This window comes from Armigeres subalbatus, chromosome 3, assembly GCF_024139115.2.
Source record: "Armigeres subalbatus isolate Guangzhou_Male chromosome 3, GZ_Asu_2, whole genome shotgun sequence".
Lineage (NCBI taxonomy): Eukaryota > Metazoa > Arthropoda > Insecta > Diptera > Culicidae > Armigeres > Armigeres subalbatus.
The window spans coordinates 191,740,856-191,764,908 of NC_085141.1; the positions used below are offsets into that span (position 1 = coordinate 191,740,856).

Below are 24,053 nucleotides of genomic sequence, written 5' to 3' on the forward strand. Positions count from 1 at the left end.
GCATAATAATTTTCGTACAATGCTGAAATTCAAGTCGATTGTTTAGCATAAGTAAGCAAACGATCTACGGATGTTTTTATCCCCATGGGCATTGTGGTTCTCTCAATTCGTGCTCTTGAAAAATCACTAGAAAAAGCACGTGGTTTCCAAGATGGCCGATTTGTGGCTTTGTTGTATAACCACCTTAATTCAATAACCTAATACGCAGCAATAAACAAGAAATGCCTGACTTGTTCGTTGAGGTCATCGACATGCGAATGGATACAGGCATGTAGAATTCGATGGTGGCGCTTCATCCACGGTCCATGGACGTAAATAACTGCCGTTTCCATGTCTCACAACACAAAAGTTCTATGCGGTTGATGTCGATCAATGGAGCCGGAAGTAATGAAATTTTTCACCTACAGCGTTCAATATACTTCCACTGCAAATCAGATGATAAGTGGATGCATTCCGTGTTTAAATTTGACTAGAGTATACTTGCTGAATTCTAGCCGTGATTTTCTCAATATTCTTCCAGTTGTTATAAAACACATGTTTTCCCACTTTTCATATTTATTTGACGTACTTTGAATTGTTCCGCATTCGTTACAGTAAAGATAGGATTGCGAAATAGTTTATACGAATATAGATTAGTTCCAATGATAAATTCATAAAAATTGAATTCTCATCATAACTCGCTCTCGTTAAGCTTTCCTCTTTCCTCACTCTATCGTCCAGTTAGATTCCATTATTCTCTCTTTCCACTTAGTGTTGGCTTCGCGTGTGTAAACGACTAACCTATCTGATATCAGCGGCATCATTTGATAGTGATTGAACTTAAAATAGTCGAGACGGCATCCATTTGATTCATTTTTTGTTGTCTGCGATTCGCATGCTTGCTCCTAATGGTACTAGTTAGTATATTCGGTTGTGTAGCAGTGTAGAATTAAAAGATAGCGGTTCAACTCGCTTTGCTCTAGAATAATCCGATTAAAAGTTTACGAAGGAAGTTCAGTTTTACACATTGGCATTTATTTCCACTTTGTTATTTATTTAGTTTTGAGAGTATCCGATGCATATGAATAGTTTATTTTCACCCTGACTCCACGCTTCTAAGCAACATTTAGCGTTTGGCTCTTAAAGTTGATGTTGATTCGCTATTTTCTATATTGTATTCTATTGTTTTGCTGTTATTTCTTTTATTCTTTATGAAAGCACCAATTTTTATTAATATTTTCTGTATATTTTAAAGTCCAATACGTGGACAGTACAAAATTGTTTATTCCAAAATTGCATGTGTATAATTTGATGTAAAAACTTCATCGCGTAGTTATTGTTTTCTGAGTAAATCCTACCTTTATATAAACTACCATTGCCAGTGCATTTTTTTGTTCCACGGTCGGAATCATTTGCAAGCTGCTTTGAAAAATTAATGATCAACAGCTGGATTATTGGTGATGTGATTCTAATGTACCCTTCTCAAACTAAAAAAACACTTAACAAATGAGCTCGTCTAGTAGAAGGAAGCCAATAGAATATAGGTACGAACTAACTGATCTCTAATGAGAAGAATAGAACAAAACTTGGATTACAAATACCCTCGAATAGTACATACAACAATAAATATCTGTGTTTCATTTTCGATTTGTTCAGAAAGTCAGCCTATGGCACATTAACTTGTATAAAATAGTTTTCCTCTCAAATTAATGATATATATTACATACATACAATTTTAATAAAACCAAGCTCTATGGAACCCTAATCAAAAGAACAGATAATGTACGTACACATGTAGCCAAAATTTATGCCTAATTTATAATTATCGATTCAAGTGTTATATTTCGATTGAATTGATTGAGATGGTCTCTTAGTATTATCTAGTACAAAGTTAGTCAACTGAACAATAAAACTGCACTAAATAATAAATATAACTAATAGAATCAACAGAATCAGATTCAAGTTTGAACATCTATTCATAAAAAATATTTTACCAAACTAAATTTTATATAGGCTTTTGAGCAAGTACTTAGTAGCACTGTCTCACCTATTACACTGATTTTTTTCAACCAAATCCCAGATAAAACATATGTGTTATGTCTTGTTCAAATCAAAACATTATAGGTGTTGCTGGCACCACACCTTAATCACTGAAAAATTGGTTGAAATTTGGTAATGCTTTAAAAGTGTTCAATATGGCGTCATAAACAACGAATTTTAATGTTTATATTTAAATACTTGCGAAAATAAAAATCAACAACGGAGTTCCACAAGTTGAATGAAAAATTCTACAACTTCGATAGTAATCTAATTCTGTTGATTCTACTAAAAAATTGTTTGAGACAAGCAGACGTATAATTATGTGAAAGAGTAATTCATGAGACTTATCGAGTAAACTATATTGAATCTAGAGTACTTTATTCTAATATTTGCATTACTTTGAATAATAAATTACGTTACGTTCCATATAACTCATCACAATTATAAACTCCTTCGCGTCGAGTTTTGGCAAATATCCTGCCGGACACAATATGTCATATCATGTCAACGTGTTTATGGCGGCAATCTATACGTAACAATTCTATTTTCGCTTTTTGACTATTTTCCAAGTCATATTGTGACTAATCCCAGTCTCTTTCTTCTCTGCTTTAATTCAAATCGTATCTTGGTTCGGATTTTCAAAGGTCCGTACCCATTCTACTCATCATCTACTATGTTCCGTTATTTACACTTCACTAACATTGCATGAAGACCCATTGGTAATTCTTTCACAACGGACGGTCCTCCTCACCGTCACCAGACAGTTCGAGAATCCGAGAAAGGCCCAATCTTATAACCTCTGGTGGGGCGCCGCAGTCGTCAGCTGTGTCTTTTCGCTTCGCTTCGGAGGTGGCGGTGGCGGCCTTTTCTTGATGGGTACCGCTCCGCCGACAACCGGAGCCGAAATCGGATATGCTGGCTCGATACCCATGTTACTGCCCAAATTTTCATACATGCAGTCAGAACCGTAATGTTCCTGCACCCAGTGGCTCACGTTAGCCGATTCCCTGTAGTAATGCGATGAATATTGTTCAGCTGGCAAATCTCGGAAACCGAGTACCTCGTGAGGAGTAGTAGCCGGTTCCAGTTTACATTTTTGCGCTATCTGCCACTTCTTATTCATCACTCTTTGCAAGTCTTTAAGGAAGTCTCTTGGGGGATTCGACGCCGAATCACTCAAACGTTTTGGTGAAGTGTAGGAAGTCGATAAACGAGTCGCTTCAGCTCTCGGAGGTGGTGCTGGTGGAGTGGAGTAGATATCACGCGAAGTTCTGCGAGGAGAAATCGGAACCTCCTGAATTTCATCCTCGAAGCAGACCTTCCGCCTGAGCAGCACTGGTGATTCGACGAATGACACACTTTTGGCTGGTGGTGGCGGTGGAGTTTGCGCCGTCGAAGCATCACCATTGTATGGTGGAGGAGCTTTATATGGAGGAGCTTTCAGGGCGGATGGTTTCAGTGTCTTTGAGTATATCGGTTCGGCCTTAATGTTAGTGTTACCGTTGCTGGTAACCGGAGCCGGCAGCGTTTGACTGTTGAACATCAAAATTGATTGCTTAATGCTACTAGTAACTTCGAGATTCTCATTTGTTGGAGTTATGCTCTGTGGCGTTGAGGACGAGGAAGCAGTGGCAACCGCGGCAGCAGGCAAAACTGATGAATGATGATAAATCACATTGATGTCCTCCACCAGAGGTTGTGCAGATACTACATTTGGTGGTGGTGGAGGAGGAGGCATCTGGACACTAACCAATGACAACTGAGATCCACTAAAACTATTATCTAACTCGTTTGGTGGTGGTGGCGGGGGAAGTGAATCTAGTGACAATGTAGAACCTGAGAAATTTGTACCAAGATCATCCGGCGGCGGAGGCAGCGAAAATGTAGAGTCGGTCATACAGGAAGGCATTGCTTCCAGTGGAGTAATAGTTTTCGTTGGCGTCGGGGGAGTTACGTTCTCCTGCTGAAGTATGTTCAAACTATTTTTTACTAAATTGCTACTAATAACTAATGTTGGCATCTGTTGCTGAATCACCGGGGTTCCGGGTACACTGTTGGTCGGAGTGGGTGTCGGAGTTGAAGCTGACGAGCTCATACTTTCTACCGAGCCGCGGTTATTCATTGGTCGTCGCTTAAGAGTTCCGCTATTGTTGCTTTCTTCGCTTCGTCTCCGACTATGACGTCGTGTAAGGGTGCCTCCTCGTTCCGGGGACGTTGGTGAGGAATCATTCAACCGTGTAGTATCTCCTACTTCCTTCAATTGTCTCGTCATAGATGTCAAAGGTAAATTTGGTTTCATTGATGGTTTTCGTTTGATTGTTCCTGTAGGAAACTCCGAATCGAATCCATTATTCTCATCAGACAGGCAGCCACTTGAACTCGAGCTTGAAGCACGAGACAACCGACCATTGTTGTGCACAGGAACTAGATGATTCGTACCGCTTCCGCTGCTGTTACTGCTACTACCGCTACACTGTGATGGAACGGACGACACAATGCTACCCATCGATCCGCTTCGAGCCGACGATAGCTTATCCAGTTCCTCCCGAGCAAGGTCCTCCGTCAACGATCGATGGTTATCCAGCAGCTTCTTTCCATACTACAATAACAGAATTCAGAATTACTTTCTGTATAATTCAAAACCAAAACGCAGTTAAACTCACCTTCGTCACCCGAATGGCCGTAACCCAGGTTTCCAACGTTGCTGCGTCCTCAGCGCACAGCATCTTCACCGACCGTATGCCCTTGGCACCCGGGGGAACCTTAGGGCACCGCAGAGCAAAGGTGAAATCTGTGGGTGATTTGTGTTTCTTCTTCCAACCAACTCCTCGATAGACCTCGTGACCGGCGAATAGGGCCAGACATAGAAGGTCCTTCACAGAGCGCGTTTTCTGTTCTTTTGGATAATAGTGCAATCCCGACGCACGCAGCACGAACTGATACTTTTTCCAGCCTTTCTTTGAATCGCTTTTAAGATAAAGTGGACCCTCCAGCGGGATCTGATTTTGGGTGGAGAAGAACTCATCCAAAAGCATAGCTCTGTGAATAAAAATAACATGGCTTGTAAGAGCACTGGAGAAGAGAAGAAATTTGATTAATTGGAATCTTCGGTACTCACCTAGTATGCTCATCGTGATCGCTTCCCGGAGCCATCTGCGTTCCCGGCAGAAACAGCTCCGGTGTCTTGAAGAGGGACGTCTTGTCCGGCCGTTTAAGGAACATTACTCGATTCTTGGAATCCCTACTCCAGAGCATTAGATTGTCTACCAGAAGCTCGTGATCTTCGAACAACCGCTCCATTTGGTGTTCGGGCAAGTGCTCCACAATGGCCCACACGGGCTCCATTGGGACATGATTCTTATCTGCTAGTAGTCGCGTTACGTGCCCACAGGTCATCGTTTCATCTACCAGCAACGACTTGGAAGCACCGTCCGCAGAGAAAGCTTTCACGAATAATCGGCGCACGGTGGCTTGTTCCAATTTTTGCAATGCCAGGTGAATTTTCGCCTGTTTGCCAGACTCGACCGCATTCGCGACGTTCTGTTGCAGATTCTTCAAGTGTGAACTAACGCTACTGGAGGCCGAGGACTCACTGGACATGAGTGAAACCGTATCACTGAATGCGGAATCATTATCGGGGCTGTCCGTTCGCGGTTCCCGCAGCGAGCCTATGCTTGTTGTGCTATCGGGAACGCTGCTGCAGCCACTTTCTGATGAGATGGTCGCATTCGTAGCCGCCGAAATGGTCGAATTTGTCCGGCTGTGCGTTCGACCCTGCCGCAGTTCTCCACGTTGCTCCAGCAGGCTCAACTCACCCAGGATGGCATCGAGTTCGGCTTCATGTGTTTCCTCCAGGTTGGCCATCGAAAAACGATACGAATCGGTTCGTTCGGTAGTTAGATTACTTTTCGGCCGTAGTTTGGCGACCGTGGATGTAACAGCTGGATTGGGGATCTCTAGACCCTGGAAAAGGGAAAAGTAATCAAATGGAAAAATAGTTAGTGATTGGCCAGAACGATCGGATTGCATTTCTGTAATGGATGGGTGTTGCGTAATAAAATATTTGTCAATGTTCAGCATATAAGCGTCCATTTCGTACCATCGAAAAGTACAGTCATTGATCACTCGTTGAGTATCTCTAGTGGAAAATGTTCGTTAGTTGAGTTGAGATTTCGTCTGTTTTTTTTTCATTTCGTCATTTGTAAAAAAAATCAGTGTTGAGTTCTCCGAGGTCAGAATCACCAATACTAATGTCGCTGTGTAGAATGCATAAAATAAGAGTTTATACTATGTGCCTAAGATTTTTTTAACTTTATTAAAGTGATTTTTTCAGCGTTTTGAGAGTTCATCACTATATGCCTCAGTAAAGCATACCTGTGGTAATCCAGTTGCAGCAGAAACATTCCAAATGCTCCGAAGCGAAATCACGCACTTTGATTCATTTGGAGAACTGTGACTAAAATACAGTTTTCTAGTGGCTGCCATCATTAATTGACTTTTACATTCTTCTGAGTTGGACTACCCCAACTAAAGTAAACCCTATGTGTGAAAATTTATTGTACCTACGTTCCATAACATTTTTTAAGTGGCGGAAAAGGGTCTAAAAACTTTCTTGTTTGAGAAAATCATTATTTTTCTTTGGCTCTACATTCCAACTATAATTTCTAAGACTACAAAAAATATTGTTCTGATAGCATTATTGCAGTTATTAATTGAAAGTTTTTCTATGAATAAGAGCAAAATTACCGGGCGCGGGTATTAGTCATTTTGCAGCGCAGAATCATTACTTGACAGTTTGCCGTTCGCTACTGAGCGCGCTGCTGAAACAGTAGACTGCTGAAACTGACAGATGACCAAATTTGGTAGTGCGATAACAGCGCTGCTATTTGATAAACCATCGAGCGTCTAACGTCATCGGTACGGAATACAACAACCAAAATGATAGTCGAAAATAGTAGGTAAGGGTCTGTTCACAAATTACGTAACGCAAAAATCCAAGTTTTTGACCCCCTCCCCCCCCCCCCTCGTAACAAAAAGTAACATTTTTGGTACCCCCTCCCTCCCCCATGTAACGCGTAACTGTGAAAAAAATTTTCCCTTCTCTGAAGCATTTGGGTTTTGGTATTTTTGAACACTGTTAGAATAGGGACGGCACCTGATTAATAATCAAAGATATCAAGAATGCAGCTAGCAGAAACGAAAATAGAATTTGCGATCATAACCATTTTCATAGTTTTGCGGAACTGTGGTGTCGAGAAATACAATATTCGCTTGGTAGTTTTACGCATATCAGTCAGGCTATGTTAGCATGCTTGATTTCGATCTATTTCGATAATGACTAATATACAATAACGATAAACAGCAATTACTTCAATCAGTGATTAAAAAAAGACATTCAAATAAATTTTTATTTGCGTTATGCGTAACATTTGGTAGTACCCACCCCCTCCCCCACCTTTTAGTGTAACAAAGTATAACGCAAGTTCGACCTCCCCCTCCCCCCAGAAGCGTTACGTAATTTGTGAACAGACCCTAACCGATGCGAAAAAGAGTGACTAAACTAAAATGACCGCGCTGCAAGGGTGATTAAAATACTCGCGCCCAGTAATGATGCTAGTGGCCAGATATTGGAAAACATCCTTGGAGAATTGGCCATCTCTAAATTGGCAATCATACGTCCTTGCCTGCAAGGCTAACTAACGATTCCAAGCGTATCTAATTAAACCGGACTAATGATGAAAAGTTAATTTATATAGAATAGAAATGGAAGGGTCAAAATAGTGATAAATAAAATGTTTCACCTTTCCCTTCAGCAGTTATTAGAATCTGCAATAAAGAAAGTGACAATTCATTTATCTAAGCAACTATCGTCGTTCTAACCTTCGGTGACAGCCCCTGCTGCTTGTTTTTCTTCACATGTGCAACTTTGTCGAGGGCGTTCTTTTAGTCATTTATGACCAAACACGTACCTTCCAGGTAGGCCTGATTTTCAATGACGACGCAACCATGATCGTAAGTTTTATGCGATCAGCAGAATAAATTAAGAAAACTGTAAAAGCGGCCAACAACGCCCTTTTGTAAACAAATCAAACCCAATAAATCTGGTAGGCGGTGTGGATTGATCTTCTATTTCACTCGATCGAACATTTACGGTAGACTTTACATCATCGACGACATGGACACCTGATCGAAAAGGAAGAGCACGCATCAGAAAATTTCAGTATTTCGACACAAGAATAACAAATCCGGACCATGCGGTTAATATAATATACCTTTGATGTTTATGTACAATTCATCTGAAAATTTACGGTTACTGGTTTCAAATATTTCAAAGTAATTACGATTTTGATTTTCAGCAAAGCAAACATTTTCGCAAAGTTGCTCTATTTTACATGATTTGTCGAGAAATCACACGAATTTCCGAAATTTGAACTGAATTCATTATCTGCTAACGTTCGGGAAAGTTGGATTTTCATTAGGCCGTGAAATATTCAGCCATATTACGTAAGCACTTATGGGGGGAGAGGTTTTGCGTTTTCTTATGCACCATATAAATAAAAATAAATTTGTAAATATGAAAAAATCTTACATACGACGAAGGGGCTTTGAAAACTCAGAAAAATTGCTTACGTAATAAATGTACGACCCCCAAGCTTCTTTAATTAGAAAAAAAAAACTCATGTCAGTAGCAATATGCTCATCTCATTAGTCTTAATTATCCTGTCAAACAAATTGCGAACATTTATTGGATTACTGCATACACGTGTCATTATGTTCGTAGTAGTTGATGTTGAGAATCATACCAGAGTACAATTCTTTTGAGCCGTGCTCTATCGTCTGAGCCTCGATATGTATCCGCTGACTAAGGTGACATACATCACAGAAAAATGTTGCAATTTAGATTAATTGAGCTTATCCGCTCTAAGCCGTACGGAATGTCTTTCCGTGTATCTACTCTGACTTTTCATTCGCAGTGTGCAATTTTCATTCCGCTGTAAACTGCGTGGCGAGATTATTACCGCACAGATCGACGATTTGCATGCCATAGCCAATCAACCTTCAAGTCTACGGTCAGTTCGGTGCATTTGCTGCACGCTCTCGCACTCCGCGCACACCGCGGAATCATGCGGAGAACAACTGACTGACAGACGGGCTCCGTCCAGCCAATCGTCGCGACGTCGTCGCTATTTTACTGGAGCACGATGCCTGATTGAGCGATTCTCTTGATCAAAAGGCTTTCAGGCGTTCATTTTAGAACCTACAACTCGTATTAGTAATGGATTAGCTTTCTGTTTTGTTCGATTCATTCAAGTCCGAACTATGCCCTGCAACTAACAGGGCGTTCGGTATCGCTGCTATTATGCCATCTCATCTCCGACAGTCGTCAAGTGAAACAACTTGTCACGAATCAATCATTTTACTTTTCCTCGGTGCAGTGGCGAACCGGAACAAACCACGTTTCAAAGTCACGACAGGAAAAAAAAACAGAATAATCCACCTAGCGGTGATGGTGCCTTTCTCGTGTATTGTAAAATGTAAGAAGAAAAGCACATGGGAAAGGTCAAATTGCACTTTAGGGAGATAGATTCAGTTATTTCCATCAATTAACTTTTTTTGGAGTTCATTTTAATGCATTGCCGCAGTTTAAAAAAAATTGATTTGACATTTTTTTCCAAAAGGGGAAAAACAATGTTTTCTTAATAACTCTGGAACGCAATGTCCGATTGGTCTAATTTTCAATAGGGTCTAACTAGGCCACAATCTGCGTCGAATGCAACATGTAGCGAGAAAATTGGATAATGCTAAGTACAAAAAAGTTTGTCTTACATTTTTGTACACATACACACACATACATACACACATACAGACATCACCTCAATTCGTCGAGCTGAGTCGATTGGTATATAACACTATGGGTCTCCGAGCCTTCTATCAAAAGCTCGGTTTTGGAGTGATCCCATAGCCTTTACTTATACTTAGTATACGCGAAAGGCAAAAAAGAGCCAACATTAAACACAATGTTGTATCAATGATTGAGAAACCGCAAGGCTTTACAGATATTTCCAAAAAATAATACGGTTCAAGCTCTTTATCTCACAATATTCATTCTATCAAAAACATAGTTATAAGACGTGAATTGTGGTTTGGAGTGGGCAGATGGTTTGTCATTTACACACTATTTCAGAAACATGGGAACTCACGAAATTGTTTTTTAAACCGTCTGTGGTCTTTGGTGGAATGGTGTTATAGCACACTGACCATTTCGCAACATAGCTTTCTTTGATGCGCTTAGTTGCTGACATACGTTTTTGTGATTACTTACTGAAATATTCAGCCAAAAATGAATAAGACGGTATTGTCGTACGCGAAACGAAAAAAAGAAGGAAATGTGGTTTGGCCGAAATCATTCAACCGAAAGCCATTTGGTAGAATGTCACTTGGCCGAATAACATGTTAGTCTGAATCTGGAAGTCATCTAGTCGACTTCCATTTGGCGGAATTGAACGTTTGGCAGAAACGGTTATAAGCCAAAATACGTTTGGCTGAAATGGTTGTTTGGCAGAAAAGACCATTTGACCGAAAATGCCATTTTGCTGAACGGTATGACCCGAAAATGTCATTTGACCAAGCAATAGTGAATATGAAAAATGTGATATGTTCATTATTGATTGAGAAGTGAGAAGTGAGAAATAAGAAAAAATAATTAGAAGTGAGAAGTGGGATCTGAAACGTGAGAAGTCAGAAATCTCACTTCTCACTATGAAACGTCTCACTTTTCACATGATATCACATCTCAGTTGTTACTTCTAACTTTTTTTTCGCACTTCTCACAGTGAGAAGTGAGCATGAGAAGTTAGAAATAACCAGTGAGAAATGAGATGGGAGAATTGAGACATCTCACTTCTCATTTCTCAGATCTTACTTCTCATGCGATGTGCGGAATGGGAAATGAGAAGTGAAAGGTCTCGCTTCTCTCTCCTCATTTCTCACTTCTCACTTTACGCTTCGCACTTCTTACTTTTTACAATGAGAAGAGAGAAACGTGGAGTGAGAAGTGAGGCGTATAACTTCTCACTTTTCACTCTTCATTTCTCATTTCTTATTTCTTACTTCTTAATGATTAATTATCACTTCGCACTTCGGCTGAATGACTGATCTGGCCGAATTACCCTTACTTCCGAATGTCATTTCCGGCCAAACGACATTTTTGGTAAAATCACCATTTCGATCACAATTGGCTTTCGATTAGATGGGTTTCAGCCTAATAGTTTGTTAAGTCAAACAACATATTCGGCCATTTCCAGCCTAGTGGTCTTCAGTCAGATGGCTAGTTACATGAAACTGCTAAAGAAGCGGTTTCGTTGTTGGCCTTTAAATACCGTAGATGGTAACGATCATCTATCAGCTTGGTAACTTAGAATGGTAGAATAATAGGAAATTTATTTCCGTTCGGAACGAAGATTGTTTCCGAAATGCAAGTACCCACGGTGTACAGACTACAAGGTAGGCTCGTACACTGAGGAAAATGGACGTATGATTTTCAATCAAACGCCTTATGAAAATTTGCCACAAGGAATCGGAATGAATTTCAATATGTCGCCTTATGAATGATGATTTTCATTTGAAAAAAGTGAAGTGCGGCAGGACTGGGTTCGAACCTTGGACGTCGGGGTCGGGAGGCCGGTATGTAGACTACACGCCCTTCGACGCTTGATTACTCGGAAAGGTAACTGCGTATAAGAAGCACTGTTGGTGGGATAATCAGTCAAAGATTCATAAGGCGCCCGTTACGATTTTGATAGTCCAGTTCGCTGAGTGTAGGACATCATCTCGGTTCAGCTTGTGCGTAGATAGTATACTTACGTCACATGTTTACATTCAAACTGAATGTTTACATGCGTGCTGAGTCTGCCTTGTTTTTTGTATGCCGTGGCAAATACCTATCAATTCAAAGTAGTCTACTGTGGTTGATAAACGGCGATAACTTGTATATGGGACTGGTTCAGCCGCCTTTCGTACGGGGTCCTGCTTAAGCATTTTCTAGTAGGGTTTTCTCTCTCGAAAAGGCAGATTTTTATACCACTCACAAGGCTCAGTGTTATTGAGATGTGCTCTAGTCAATTGTTGGCTTGGACACTTTTTACAGCATATGTCTATAAATCGATGTACGTTGGCAACGGTTCTCCAAAAATTTGAGAAAGCTCCATTCGATTTGATTTCTTCATGTTGTGCCATCTTCTTCTTTTCATTGGCATTAAAACCCCCACTGTGACATTGCCGCCTCGCTACTTAGTGTTCATTCAGCACTTCCATAGTTATTAACCGCGAGGTTTCAACGCCTAGTTACCATTTTTGCATTCGTATATCATGAGGCTAACACGATACCAAGAAAGTCAAGACAATTTCCAAACCGAAAATTGCCTAGACCGGCCCGGGAATCTAATACAGCATGGTCTTGCTTTGTAGCCGCGATTCTTACCGCAAGGCTAAGGAGGGCCTAATACTGTGCCACATGCAGCAAAAACGATGGCCTGATTTTCTCTTCGGCATCAAAATTCTTCTGACTGCTGTAAAATCTCTGATCCAATGAACAAACGGCCATTTTGTGGCATCATTTGCGACATTGGGCCTTGAAGGCACGTATCGCCAATCTTCCTGGTTTGATTTTGGAAGGATTTCCCCGATTCTGCAGCAACAAATTAAGGAAATCTGAGAAGAAGTGTCAGAAGAGGCAGTCCAGAATACTATTCGACTAATTAGCAATGTGTGGCTGTTTTGCTCATCATCATCATAATCATCGCAGCTATATCCTCAGAATCGACAGGGTTTTCAGTGGGGCTACCTTCGACTTCCCGGCAATTAGTGTGCAATAGTATTCACCACGGATTGTAGACCGAAATAAGACAATGCATGCGTATGCTGCTTCATTTCCATCCCAAAGATGCGGAGCTGTAGATGTTCAATGCCTTTCGAACACTTCTTGGGAAACAAGCACGGGGAAAACGCACCGTTTCAGGGTTCTTGAACATTCTGGCCCACGTCTACCGTCTTTCCAAAATAAATTTTATTGGGCCTTCACTGCAATAATTTTGCGATAGATTCTTATTCCTATTCCTATTAATAGAATTTCACTATTTCGCAAATAGCTTATTACAGAAGCTGAATCTTTAAATATGATGTATTGTGGTACCGCCATCGGGGATGACAATGGGTCTGGGGGTGAGAATGGGTCTTCGCTCTCACCGGCAGTCTAGAGGTCGTAGAGCGAAATCGTTCAAAACGGTCTCTTATATTTTAGTCTTCTTGCCCTCACATACATTCAATCTATTTTACAAGCACTCTTAGTAGTTGAAACAGTGACCCATTCTCACCCCCATTTGACCCATTGTCACCCCCGATAACGGTACAACCAGGTTTTTTTTGCACGGTTTTGGTCGTTTAAGACACTCAGCGTCAGTGAAGCAATGAGTTAACCCCACGAAAAAAATCACAAAAAATCAAAGAAAATTCAGGGGGTATTTAAAAAGCTGTGAATGTTCAGATTTACCGAGAAATTAATGAATTCCAACCGCGTTAAAAAAAATCTGGGTGTATTGTGTTTTTGAAATCACTGGCATTGCTTGATAATGCTAAATGCTCACCTTTTTTCTGAAAAAAAAAGTTAACTGCAAATAAGTGAATAAAGCAAGTACAGAGCGAAATGTAGCAAGAATCCATTTTAAAAACCATCTATTTATTGACGAATGAGTAAAACTCAGTTTTAGTACATTCTCCTGTCACCTTTTGGCATTCTTCGGTACTGTGTTCAGAATTCAACTATTAGGTCTAGTTAACGTTAATGATAAGACCCACCTCCAGAGCAATCAATTAGATTACTGGCATACGCTAAGCGTCAGAGTGGTACGACGACACAATCCAAATTGCCAGAACCTTATCTATTACCACTCCACTCTTATCGAAAAATCTACGCAGTCTAATAGACAGCCAATTCGGTTCAAACTAGATTCAATGAAGAATGTTTCCGAGAGTAACCATTTTCCTGGCAGCGCGCCACATAAGGTACTTTATGAGAACATATAATCAAAGATGGATTGCAACAACTATGCACATGAGAGACATGCGTGAACAACACAATTTGTACGGAATAACGCGCTCGATACTGGCACCGGTTCTTCCGTTGCCTCACAGCTAGCCAATTAACATTCATCACATTCTGTCCAACTCACACTATACATTAAAACTATTTTTAAAATTTTTGCTCCATTTTTTAATGCAGTTCTCTACAGCTCAAAGCATAACTTGCTTCGTTGATGTCTTTGAAAGCGATAATAAACTATGTCAGCACAAACAGTGAGCTGATCGGAAAACGAACATTGTTTGCCGTTATTCCGAATGTTTATTATCCAAACAAACAACTTCATAAGTAGCTATTCAACACCATAAATCTGGATTAACTTAGCAAATTTCATCGCTCTCGCATATTTTTCTGTTTTTATTTTGCTTAGCCGCTCGTCAGCAAAAATCTAATATAAAAGCACCTGTGAAACAATTTTTCACGATGACTCAGCTCCAGCGAAACAGGCGACGTCAAATGATCAATATCATCCGAAATGGATAGAATCCGAATTGGATTATATAATTACCGGTTTAAAACCATCCTCCGGAACCGTTTCTGATTGGAAGCTATCCGTTTGTCGATATGAGCTGCTCTCCTTCCGTCGCACTTTTTCTTTTCAATACAAATATATCTTGGTTTTCCTCACGTTCATCTCAAATCGATAATAAGAAAACCGGGTGACTGATACTGAATCAGATAGATGCATTTTAATAGGGACTTTTACGAAACTGAGAATATGAATCTAATTCATTCTCTCCACAATCATCAATTTAGTACACTTCGAACACGATATGAAATAGTCACCAGTTCCAACTTACGGATTATACTGCGGCCTCCATCACTGATCCAATAAAATACAGTTTATGTAAAGTTTGCTAAGCACTGGAAACTGTGGACAGTTCCCAGAGCAAAAATGAGTCTGTGCTTCCCTCCTGCAGATCAACTCTACTGCTTAGCCTGTGAAAATATTCTTTCTCACTGTGAACTGGCCCTACTGCTACTTCTGCATCGCACCAGCACCATTAGCTCGCTATGAAACACAGTTGCATGTTCTGCCAATCTAGACGCACCGTTACAACCACTAGCAGAAACCCGGGCCAGTATTTCGCACAGTGGTAATTTCTAGTTTCAAAAGCTGAAATAATTTTAAACTTGAGTTAGATGCAATTTCCCTAAATACACATGAGCCTTTCTTGTCTTAAAAGTATTCTTTCGAAGAGGAAATATAGACCCTCTTTAATCTTTTTACCGCAGTTGCTCAATTTCCCTCTCACTGTGGCTGTGCTCCAATACTCGTAGTAGGCTACTTTTAGTAGCAAACAAGACCCAATCGCACAGACACAACACAAGCACATGACCGACAAAACGTGCAGACGGTCCCCCATTCACGTGTGCACCAACACGTACGAATCGGTGAGAGATTTTCCCAATCTCACATCTGGCTTTTCCTCCGGTCACTATCGCCCTGCCACCCATCTCCACCCCCACGCGTTCCGCCTGGTGTCGACTCATACAAATTTCAGTGGAAGAGCGGAATAAAATAAACATAAAACCGCTTCAAGCTAAGCCCATCTCGGTGATTCGCATTTCCACCCACTCGCACCGGTTTGGTCGGTCGGTTGGGTGGCCGTCCACAACGGAGACGGGACACGGAACGGAACATCTTTGTCGTGGACATGAATGGAACCGGGTCACGGGAAAAAGGCTAACTGGTTGTTTGGACGCTTCGAGCGGGGTGGTGTGCAAACTGACAGTCGAGCGGGACACTTTTCTCTTCGTTTTCTATACAGTCACTTGGTACGTACATTTATCGCGATAGCACGGAAAGAAATAATCCCCAGTAGGCGAAGTGTCCGAAATGGAAACTTCGTGACTGGAATAGCAATCTCCCCATGTTTTGGACGGTGGAACACGGATGTGGGGAAGTAGGTAGAGTGCAGAGAGAAAGAGAGCTTGTTCCGGAGTCTGTCTCCGACTGACTGCATTCACGTATCATTCACAAAACTCGGACGTTGGTGGTATGTCGTTGTGCATTCTACAGTGCAGCTAATAATATGGCATAGCAATGCGGTGCTGCTCAGATAACGAGTGCACAGAGAATTTCCGTACACTTGTATCTCGGATACAAGTACAATAGGGGACAAAACTATAAAGTAAAAGTGAATTACCGAAAGCACTTGGGCGGTAATGAATCTGTATGCATGGAATGAGTATAAATTGGGATTTTCTGTTAAAATCGGGAGAATATGTGAAGAAAATTCTAAAAAAAATGTGGTTACATGATCCCGTTGCAGCATGGTTCGATAACATACGCGTATTTCAATAATTCACAAAATAAGCTTGATTTCATAATCCTAAAGCTAATTAAAATACCAATATCGTAGAACCTTGAAAAGATCGGTGATTCCGTTTAAGATTTGGGAAACCCGAGAACACGTCGGCAATAAGTGCAGTGTAAGTACCTGAGGTGTGTAAAAAACGCTATTGCATATACTTAGCAAGCGTATTTTTTTAGCATTGTACTTTTGCTGTGTTCTTTTTATGGCAGTGCTCTCTTATGCGGCCTATCTCACACAACAGACAGGCGCAGTAATTTGTCAACAGTTTTTTGTTTTCATTTTTCTATTTTTCTTATACACAGCTATGAGTGTGAAATGGAATGAAATGAAAAACCTGTCAGCAGGGGGTTGAGTTTGAGTTTCGTGATGACAGAGTTATTTGTTCTGCGAATGTCTATATATGTTTTATTTTCACTGCCAAATAACGTAACTGAGTGGCTACAGTTGTACACATCAGCATATTCGATTCGAATGACTTACTCGTGTGTGCCACCAGTTGTGGGCCGTCAGGGCACCAGTAATCCGGTCGCCTTGCTCTACTGCTGGGCCGCCTTCGGCTGGATGGATTCGGTTACTTAAAAACTTCCGTTGCCGAGAATTCTCTGTCGGAGAAGGCAAAATACACGGTCAAGGACTAGACCGAGTATTTTGCGATGAAATGTTGGTGCGGAATCCACCATGTCATCATCTACATGAACCGTCAGGCAGGGATTGAACTTATCATTTCATTATCATTTAGTATTCAGCCAATAACTCATTCCAGAGGCGGAATTCCGAAAAGTGTTGTATGATAATAACACTTATTATCATTTAGTATATTAAATGATACTAGCGTTTCACGCTGTAAATATTAGACATAGGGCAAAGTACCCTTAGACAAAGTTGTAGAGGGGAAGTAGCGCTAGAAGTCCGCCATACAACACTTTTCGGAATCCCGCCTCTGGAATGAGTTATTGGCTGAATACTAAATGATAATGAAATGATAAGTTCAATCCCTGCCGTCAGGCTGGAGATACCGACGATCAGTGTTGGCAAAAATTCAAATTCGTATGATTCAAATCAAACCAACCAAACACATGGAGCACAGAATCGTTAATGATTCGACTTGTGAGTTACATCATTGAATGATTTTCACAATTTGCATTATTAAATTATGATGGGAAATTGAGAATCCTTTATAGATCCATTATTTTCATTGTTTCACTACTATTTGCATTAATGTGTATGTATTACCGCTCTTTCCAAAAATAATCAATTCGTCCAGTAGAGTCAATTGGTTTATGACAGATGGCCCTCCAGGCCTCATATTGCAGATTCGTTTTAAGAGTGAATATGTAGCCTTTTCGTTACACCTTGTACTGTAAGACGGTATAATGCGCCCCACCTGGCCAAAACGCCCCACTTTGATTTTTAGAAAACTATAACTTACGGTTTCTCAAAAATATGTTTCACTGGTCAAAACGCCCCAGTGTAGGCAGGACAATATGCCCTTACCAACTAGACACAACCCGGCGAGCTTGCAGCAGTTGCTACCAAATAATATGGAAACTATTGAAATGTAATTCCAACCTACTTAAATGGACTTACGTTGGTTTTTAATGTCAAGCACATAAGGATTTGTAACCTTTTTATTTTGGGGTTTGATAGAATACTAATGAAGGGCTATGAAACGTCTTTGGTTAAGGTGGGGCGTATTGCCCAGGCACTTTTTAAAATCCATTTTTTCACGACTTTTCAAAAAAGCTTTATTACGTGTTATCTGTAATATTTTTATATGACTACTCGCATGCAATACATTTGCGACTTCCTGGACTATCAAATAACATAAAGTTTGCATAAATTACGTTGAAAAGTAAAAAGTTATCAAGGAGTTGCCTTAGGGGGGGCATATTATACCGTTTTTCCTTATGTGAAGAACAGCAAATAATGCAAGAGTTGATATTGTGCAAAGAGGAAAGCAAATTTGCGAGTGAAATTAAGAGTGAAATGGGAGATTCAAGAAGTATTGTTTAGAGAAGTGAATATTGATAAACGAGAAGTAAAAAGTGATATGTGAGAAGACAGAAATGAAGTGTAATGCGAAACGTTAGAAAAAAGAAGCGAAAAGAGAGAAGCGAGACGTGAGAAGTAAGAAGTGACAAATGAGATGTGGAAAGTGAGAAGCAAGAAGTTAAATGTGAGAATTGAGAAATGATAAACAAAAATGGTAAATGAGATACAAGAAATGAGCAGTGATAAGCAAGAAGTAAAATATGTAAATCGAGAAATAAGATGTGAGAAATGAATAGTAATAAACGAGACGTGAGAAGAGAGAAGTAAAGAATATCAAATAAGAATCGAGACTTGAGAAATGAGTAGCAAGACTTGAGAACTGAGAAGTCAGGAATTAAATGTGAGATGTAAGAAGCTAGAAGTGAGACGTAACAAGTGATAAATGAGATATGAGAAGTGATAAATGTGAAGTCAGGACAAAGGAAAATAGAACAGTCGAAATAAAAACAGCAAAGAACATAAACACCGAGAAAAAAATTTGCAACAATTTCCCAGCAAAGCAACTATGAAGTAACCTGACAGGACTATTCTAAAATAAAAACACTTGTAAGGACGTGGTCAGGTGTGCGGAGAAAATCGAGTCAACTTAATTGAAGATTGTGGCAAAATATAAAATGATCGTGGATTTGTTTATCGCTGTAACTCCATCTCTCGCACTTAGTTTCATAGGGGCGTAACTGCATTGATCGATTTCTCTTCGTCGATGTTTTCTTTTTATTATTGTGGCGAATTGTGCTAGATTATCGATGATTTTATGATTTGGTGCGATAAAGGATGATTGTATCTTGCACCAGAATTAATAATTACGGTTGTAGCTTTCGAAACAATTGAGTTATTAACAAAATATAAAATCGATTAAGAGAAATCGATCAATGCAGTTACGCCCCTATGAAACTAAGCGCGAGATCTATGATTTGTGCAACAATTCTATGTGGTTCTATGCTTTGCTATGCTATGCATTCAATTGTGTAAATCATTAAAAAACTGCTAACCAAACTACTTGATGAGCGTGTGCTCGTTGCTGCGTTTCTAAGCCGAACATCATCTACTGTTTTTCCAGCCTAAAAAAAACTCAGGTGGTAGTAATCTCTAAACACAACATCATGCCTGATAACCCAATAGTGTTTTGTGGTGAACTGTTAGCCTAGGGTTGCGAATCGACAAAAATATGAGCCGAACTGTGCAAGTAAAAGACGTGAGGATGAAAGTTTTCGGCATCTTCCAAAAAATCTGACAGTTTGGATCAGTGCTGTCCAACATGTCTTGCAAGAAACTTGTAGAATCAGTCATCATGTCATTCAGATATGTTGTTTTATGAGAAACTGTTACTACGGAGTTCATCCCGTGGTTTATTCTCCAAGAACTGCAGAAAGGACAGCAAGAATGGTCCAGTTATTTTATCGTACCAAAACACTGTATAGCAGCAAGAAAAATGTGTTTCATTGCCGGAACGTTGACCTTGAATGAATTGCCACCAGCCATTAAACAAATGTCAACACTAGGTCTTTCAAAGCACACCTGCAAGGCAATCTTTTAGTGTCAAACTTTAGGGATATATAACGGTAGTTGTACGACCAGAAGTTAACAAAACCACACCACCGTGACATGTGAAGGCGAATTTAGACCAGCTTCCAGAAAACCTGAATGTGGCTGCCAAGAATAAGTTTGATGAGAACCTCCGGGCACAGACACGTCAAAGTTCGCCTAGAAGTTCTTATTTGACAAACGATTCGTACTTGCGAAAATCTTTCGTTACCGCAAGCACCATGAATGGGCAGGTGTATTTGGAAGAGTGTCCCAAAGGCAAATTTCTCCCTTTCCTGAAGGCTCACGAGCAACGGTCCAACCATCTTCTAGCCGCATGTGGCATCATGTTACTACACGAAGGACGTGCTAGGTATATGGTGAATGATGTCGATTTCGTACCAAAAGTTCTGAACCCCCCAAACACTCCAGAACTGCGCCCAATTGAAAAATTCGAAAAAGAGCATTATTGGAGAGGAATTTACAAGAAATGAACAAAGCATGGTTTAATATGCAAAAAAAAACTTTTGATATGGCTGGGGTTAAGGCCATGGTTTGAGCATTCGGATATAAATTCAAAAAATTAATGATGCAAAACTAACATTAATTGTTTATTTTTTTACTCCCTGAAAATTTATTCGATAATCGAAAAAAAAACTCGAATTCTGATGATGAATTTTGTCAATGAATTTTGTCTGTGCGGATGAGTAAAACGTGAATTAAATTTTGTTTTTTGAAAGTTGGTTCAAATTCGGGCAAATGTTAGTTCAAACCTAAAAAACAGCTTCCTTCGATTTTTCAATCTAAATTTTTTTTTATTCTTTATTACCGAGACTTTCAGCCCGAGGCTGGCTCGTCTCGATTTAAATTAAAAAAAAAAAAACAGATTAATCCACCTAGCGGCGATGATGCCTTTCTCGTGCATCGTAAAATATACTGAAAAAATCACATAAGAAAGGTCAAAAAAGCACTTTAGGGGAATAGATCACATTTTTTCGATCATTTTGCATGTTTTTGCATTTGTTAAAATGTATTGCCACCATTCTCGTAAAAAAAAATTTCGGTTTTGATTTTTTTTTCCAAGGGGGGACCCTTGGGAAAAAACAATGATTTTTCAATAATTCCGAAATGCAATGTCCGATCGAGCCAATTTTCATTAGCATTAGTTGACCGCATTCCCCGTCGAATGCAGTAAATCGGATAATGCTAAGTTCCAAAACGTGTGTCTACAAAATTTGTATACATACACACATACACACACACATACACACACACATACATACATACACACATACAGACATCACCTCAATTCGTCGAGCTGAGTCGATCGGTATATAAAAATCGGCCCTCCGGGCCTCCTATCAAAATTTTGTTTTTGAAGCAATATTATAGCCTTTACGTACACTTAGTGTACGAGAAAGGCAAAAACATAGTTACAGACGTCGAAAAATATGGGTTCTATGAGAAAGATTTTTATTGGTCTCTGCCTTTCTGTTCCGTATAGCTTCATAAGAGCCATCCGGAAGATACTGCCAGTCAAACCATTTCTCGAGGACGACGACACGCCACATCGTCCTTGACGTCAAATGACAAATGCCCTTTGAAAATAAAACCGTTTTCTCGGAATATAATCGGTGTTTCATCACAATGTTTATTTTTTGTCAAATAATTGATTAACACATTGGAAGAACATGCCTTCGATTGTTATTATCGTAAAGTTCAACGGTTTGCTTAGGGGGCGCATATTGGCCTTGTTTTACTAATAAACAATACCTTAAAAATATATCATATGCTCCAGCACATCTTACAAAAAATCAAAGAGGCAAAAACAAACTAGGGGTTGTGACACAAAATTCATGACATGCAAGAAAAACATTATTCTTCGCTGTTCATAGTAAGTCAGCAATCAGATTTTTCCCAAATAAAGGACAAGGGAGCACAATGCAATGATTCCCCAAGCCCAAAACTATAGAGCAAAAAATTACACACCTCTCTTCGACTGATGACACTCCTCTAATGTGTCATTTGAGCCTTTCCTAGTCTGCCTGTTCAAATTTCGCAACATAACGTTTTACGACTAAAATTATGAAGCGCATGCGTTCACTTTGAAATCGATATGCTCCTTCACTCTGTCACTGCAGAGTAAAGGGATCTGCTCTTCTTGGCATGGCCAACGATGAATTATACGAGGGCTAGCACCATCAAGTACGTAACTAGCAAACGATTTGCAACAAACTGAATCATTTAGGCATTTTTCTCATTTAGCAAAAGAGAGTTATTTGATTTCGATATGTGTTATGCCGCAGACAATTCCCATCAGGGATTTGAGAGACAAGTCATGAATGCGTTGCAACCCGTAAGCGAGTAGGGTTAAATTTCATCCTACTGAGGACGATAAATTCCTATTACGTGAAGGTATCTGGTTCAATCAAACTTCCTTCGTTTGATTGGCAAGTATTTTTTTTATTATTCTGAATCGTGTAGTTTTATTCTTCTACGATAAAAATAAATTAAATTTTTTATGTTAGATTTAAAACTTAAATTTAAAACTCATGATGTAGGATGGTATCAAATGATATGCTTCAAGCCTATAATTATTGCAATGATGATACGCAAACGCAATAAAAACTTATGAAATACACCACCCAATATCGATGAGAAAATTTGCGTCCCCAAAACTCCTCATTACCGTTCTCGGAATATCTAGCCAAATAACAGCGTATTTTGGATGAATCATCCCTCGGGAAAGACGACGGCCGGCGCTGTGATTCAAGATTCCGTCCCATCTCACCCGCGCGTATTTTTGGCGAAATGCTTCTTTCGTACCTTCGCCGCCACTCGATTGTTTACTCTTCTCGTTCCCGCCGTTCATTCATATTTCGTAACATTTGGCCTGGTAACCGTACGCACGGGATGCTATCGTCGCACTCGTACGGAAAGCCCACCACCCCGGTCCCCGATCCCAGACTTCCATTGGCGCGTGTTTACTCTAGTAGCGGATAGAGCGATAAACGTAAAAAAAACTGCGTGACACCCGTACAGGGATTGCCCATCTCATCCCCGAACCTACATCTCGTCCCTTTCATTCGAGATTTTCGAGATCGCGTAGTGTAGATAATAATCGCGGGCATGGCGAGGCCAGATGTGCGTGACTCACGTCTCGCTGCTGCTTCAGCCAGACGGATTTTGAACACACCCCCACAAAGTGTTTTCCGATCCGTTTAAATCAATTGAGGTGCGACGGAATCACCGTTGCCCCTCCCGTTGCCTTTCCGATGTGTTTGGTGGATTTTGGGATTAAGGTTTTTTGCTTCCACGACTGCATCTCCTAATAAATAAATTGTCACCAGAGAACTATGAATATTTTAGATATGTGCTTGATTTATTTCTACTTTCAACATTATTTCGCTGAGAGGATACTGAAGATTTATTATTCCTTTATTCATTTACCGATTCTGGTAGGTATTTAATCTTAGGCGTGCTGAGCCTTAGTCAAGTGTTCTAAAACTTTTCATAAAACATAGCAATTTGAGTGCCATCACTACAACCATTAATGTTTTAAACAATGCACCTAAAGTACTTGATCCGAAATAATACTTGATACAAACTCACAAGCAAACTATTCTTTAAACTTATTCCAGTGCAGCTATGTAAATGGAGCGATGGGTTCGTCCAACATCCGGAGCACCATCAGCGAGCTATTGTAACATAGTTTACATCCTCTTGTGCGTCACTCGTCGCCGCCTTTTAAACAAACAACCACCCTCCATTAATTGATGTTGAAAGCATATCCAAGTACATATAATAGGTTCTGAAAAAGCAATCCACTCGACTCTCTGTAACTGCATTCACAATACACAAACAAACGCTCTCGTCGTCGACTGCGCGGTTTCATGTCGCTGGTTGAGTTTGCCGCAAATCGAAAGAACAAAATCGTTCAATAACAAAAAGGCTAGGAGGCATCGACTCTAGCCATCGGACACGACTATGGGACCAAATGA

General features: G+C 40.1%; 1 protein-coding gene across 5 annotated transcripts in view; it reads right to left on the minus strand.

The window, feature by feature from the left end:
- Positions 1-537: 537 nt before the first annotated feature.
- The window catches only part of LOC134220710 (ras-associated and pleckstrin homology domains-containing protein 1), a 171,193-nt gene continuing 147,677 nt past the window's right edge, over positions 538-24,053 (minus strand). For 3 of the 5 annotated variants that reach the window (XM_062699808.1, XM_062699812.1, XM_062699809.1), the window contains 3 exons: positions 5,138-5,982; positions 4,683-5,058; positions 538-4,618 (listed from right to left, as the gene is read on the minus strand). In XM_062699808.1, coding sequence (XP_062555792.1) covers positions 2,810-4,618; positions 4,683-5,058; positions 5,138-5,982 — 3,030 coding nt within the window. In that variant the 3' untranslated portion in view covers positions 538-2,809. Of the gene's footprint in view, positions 4,619-4,682; positions 5,059-5,137; positions 5,983-14,663; positions 14,825-14,955; positions 15,207-24,053 lie in introns of those variants that run through there. The other 2 variants (XM_062699810.1, XM_062699811.1) reach the window with 2 other exon arrangements.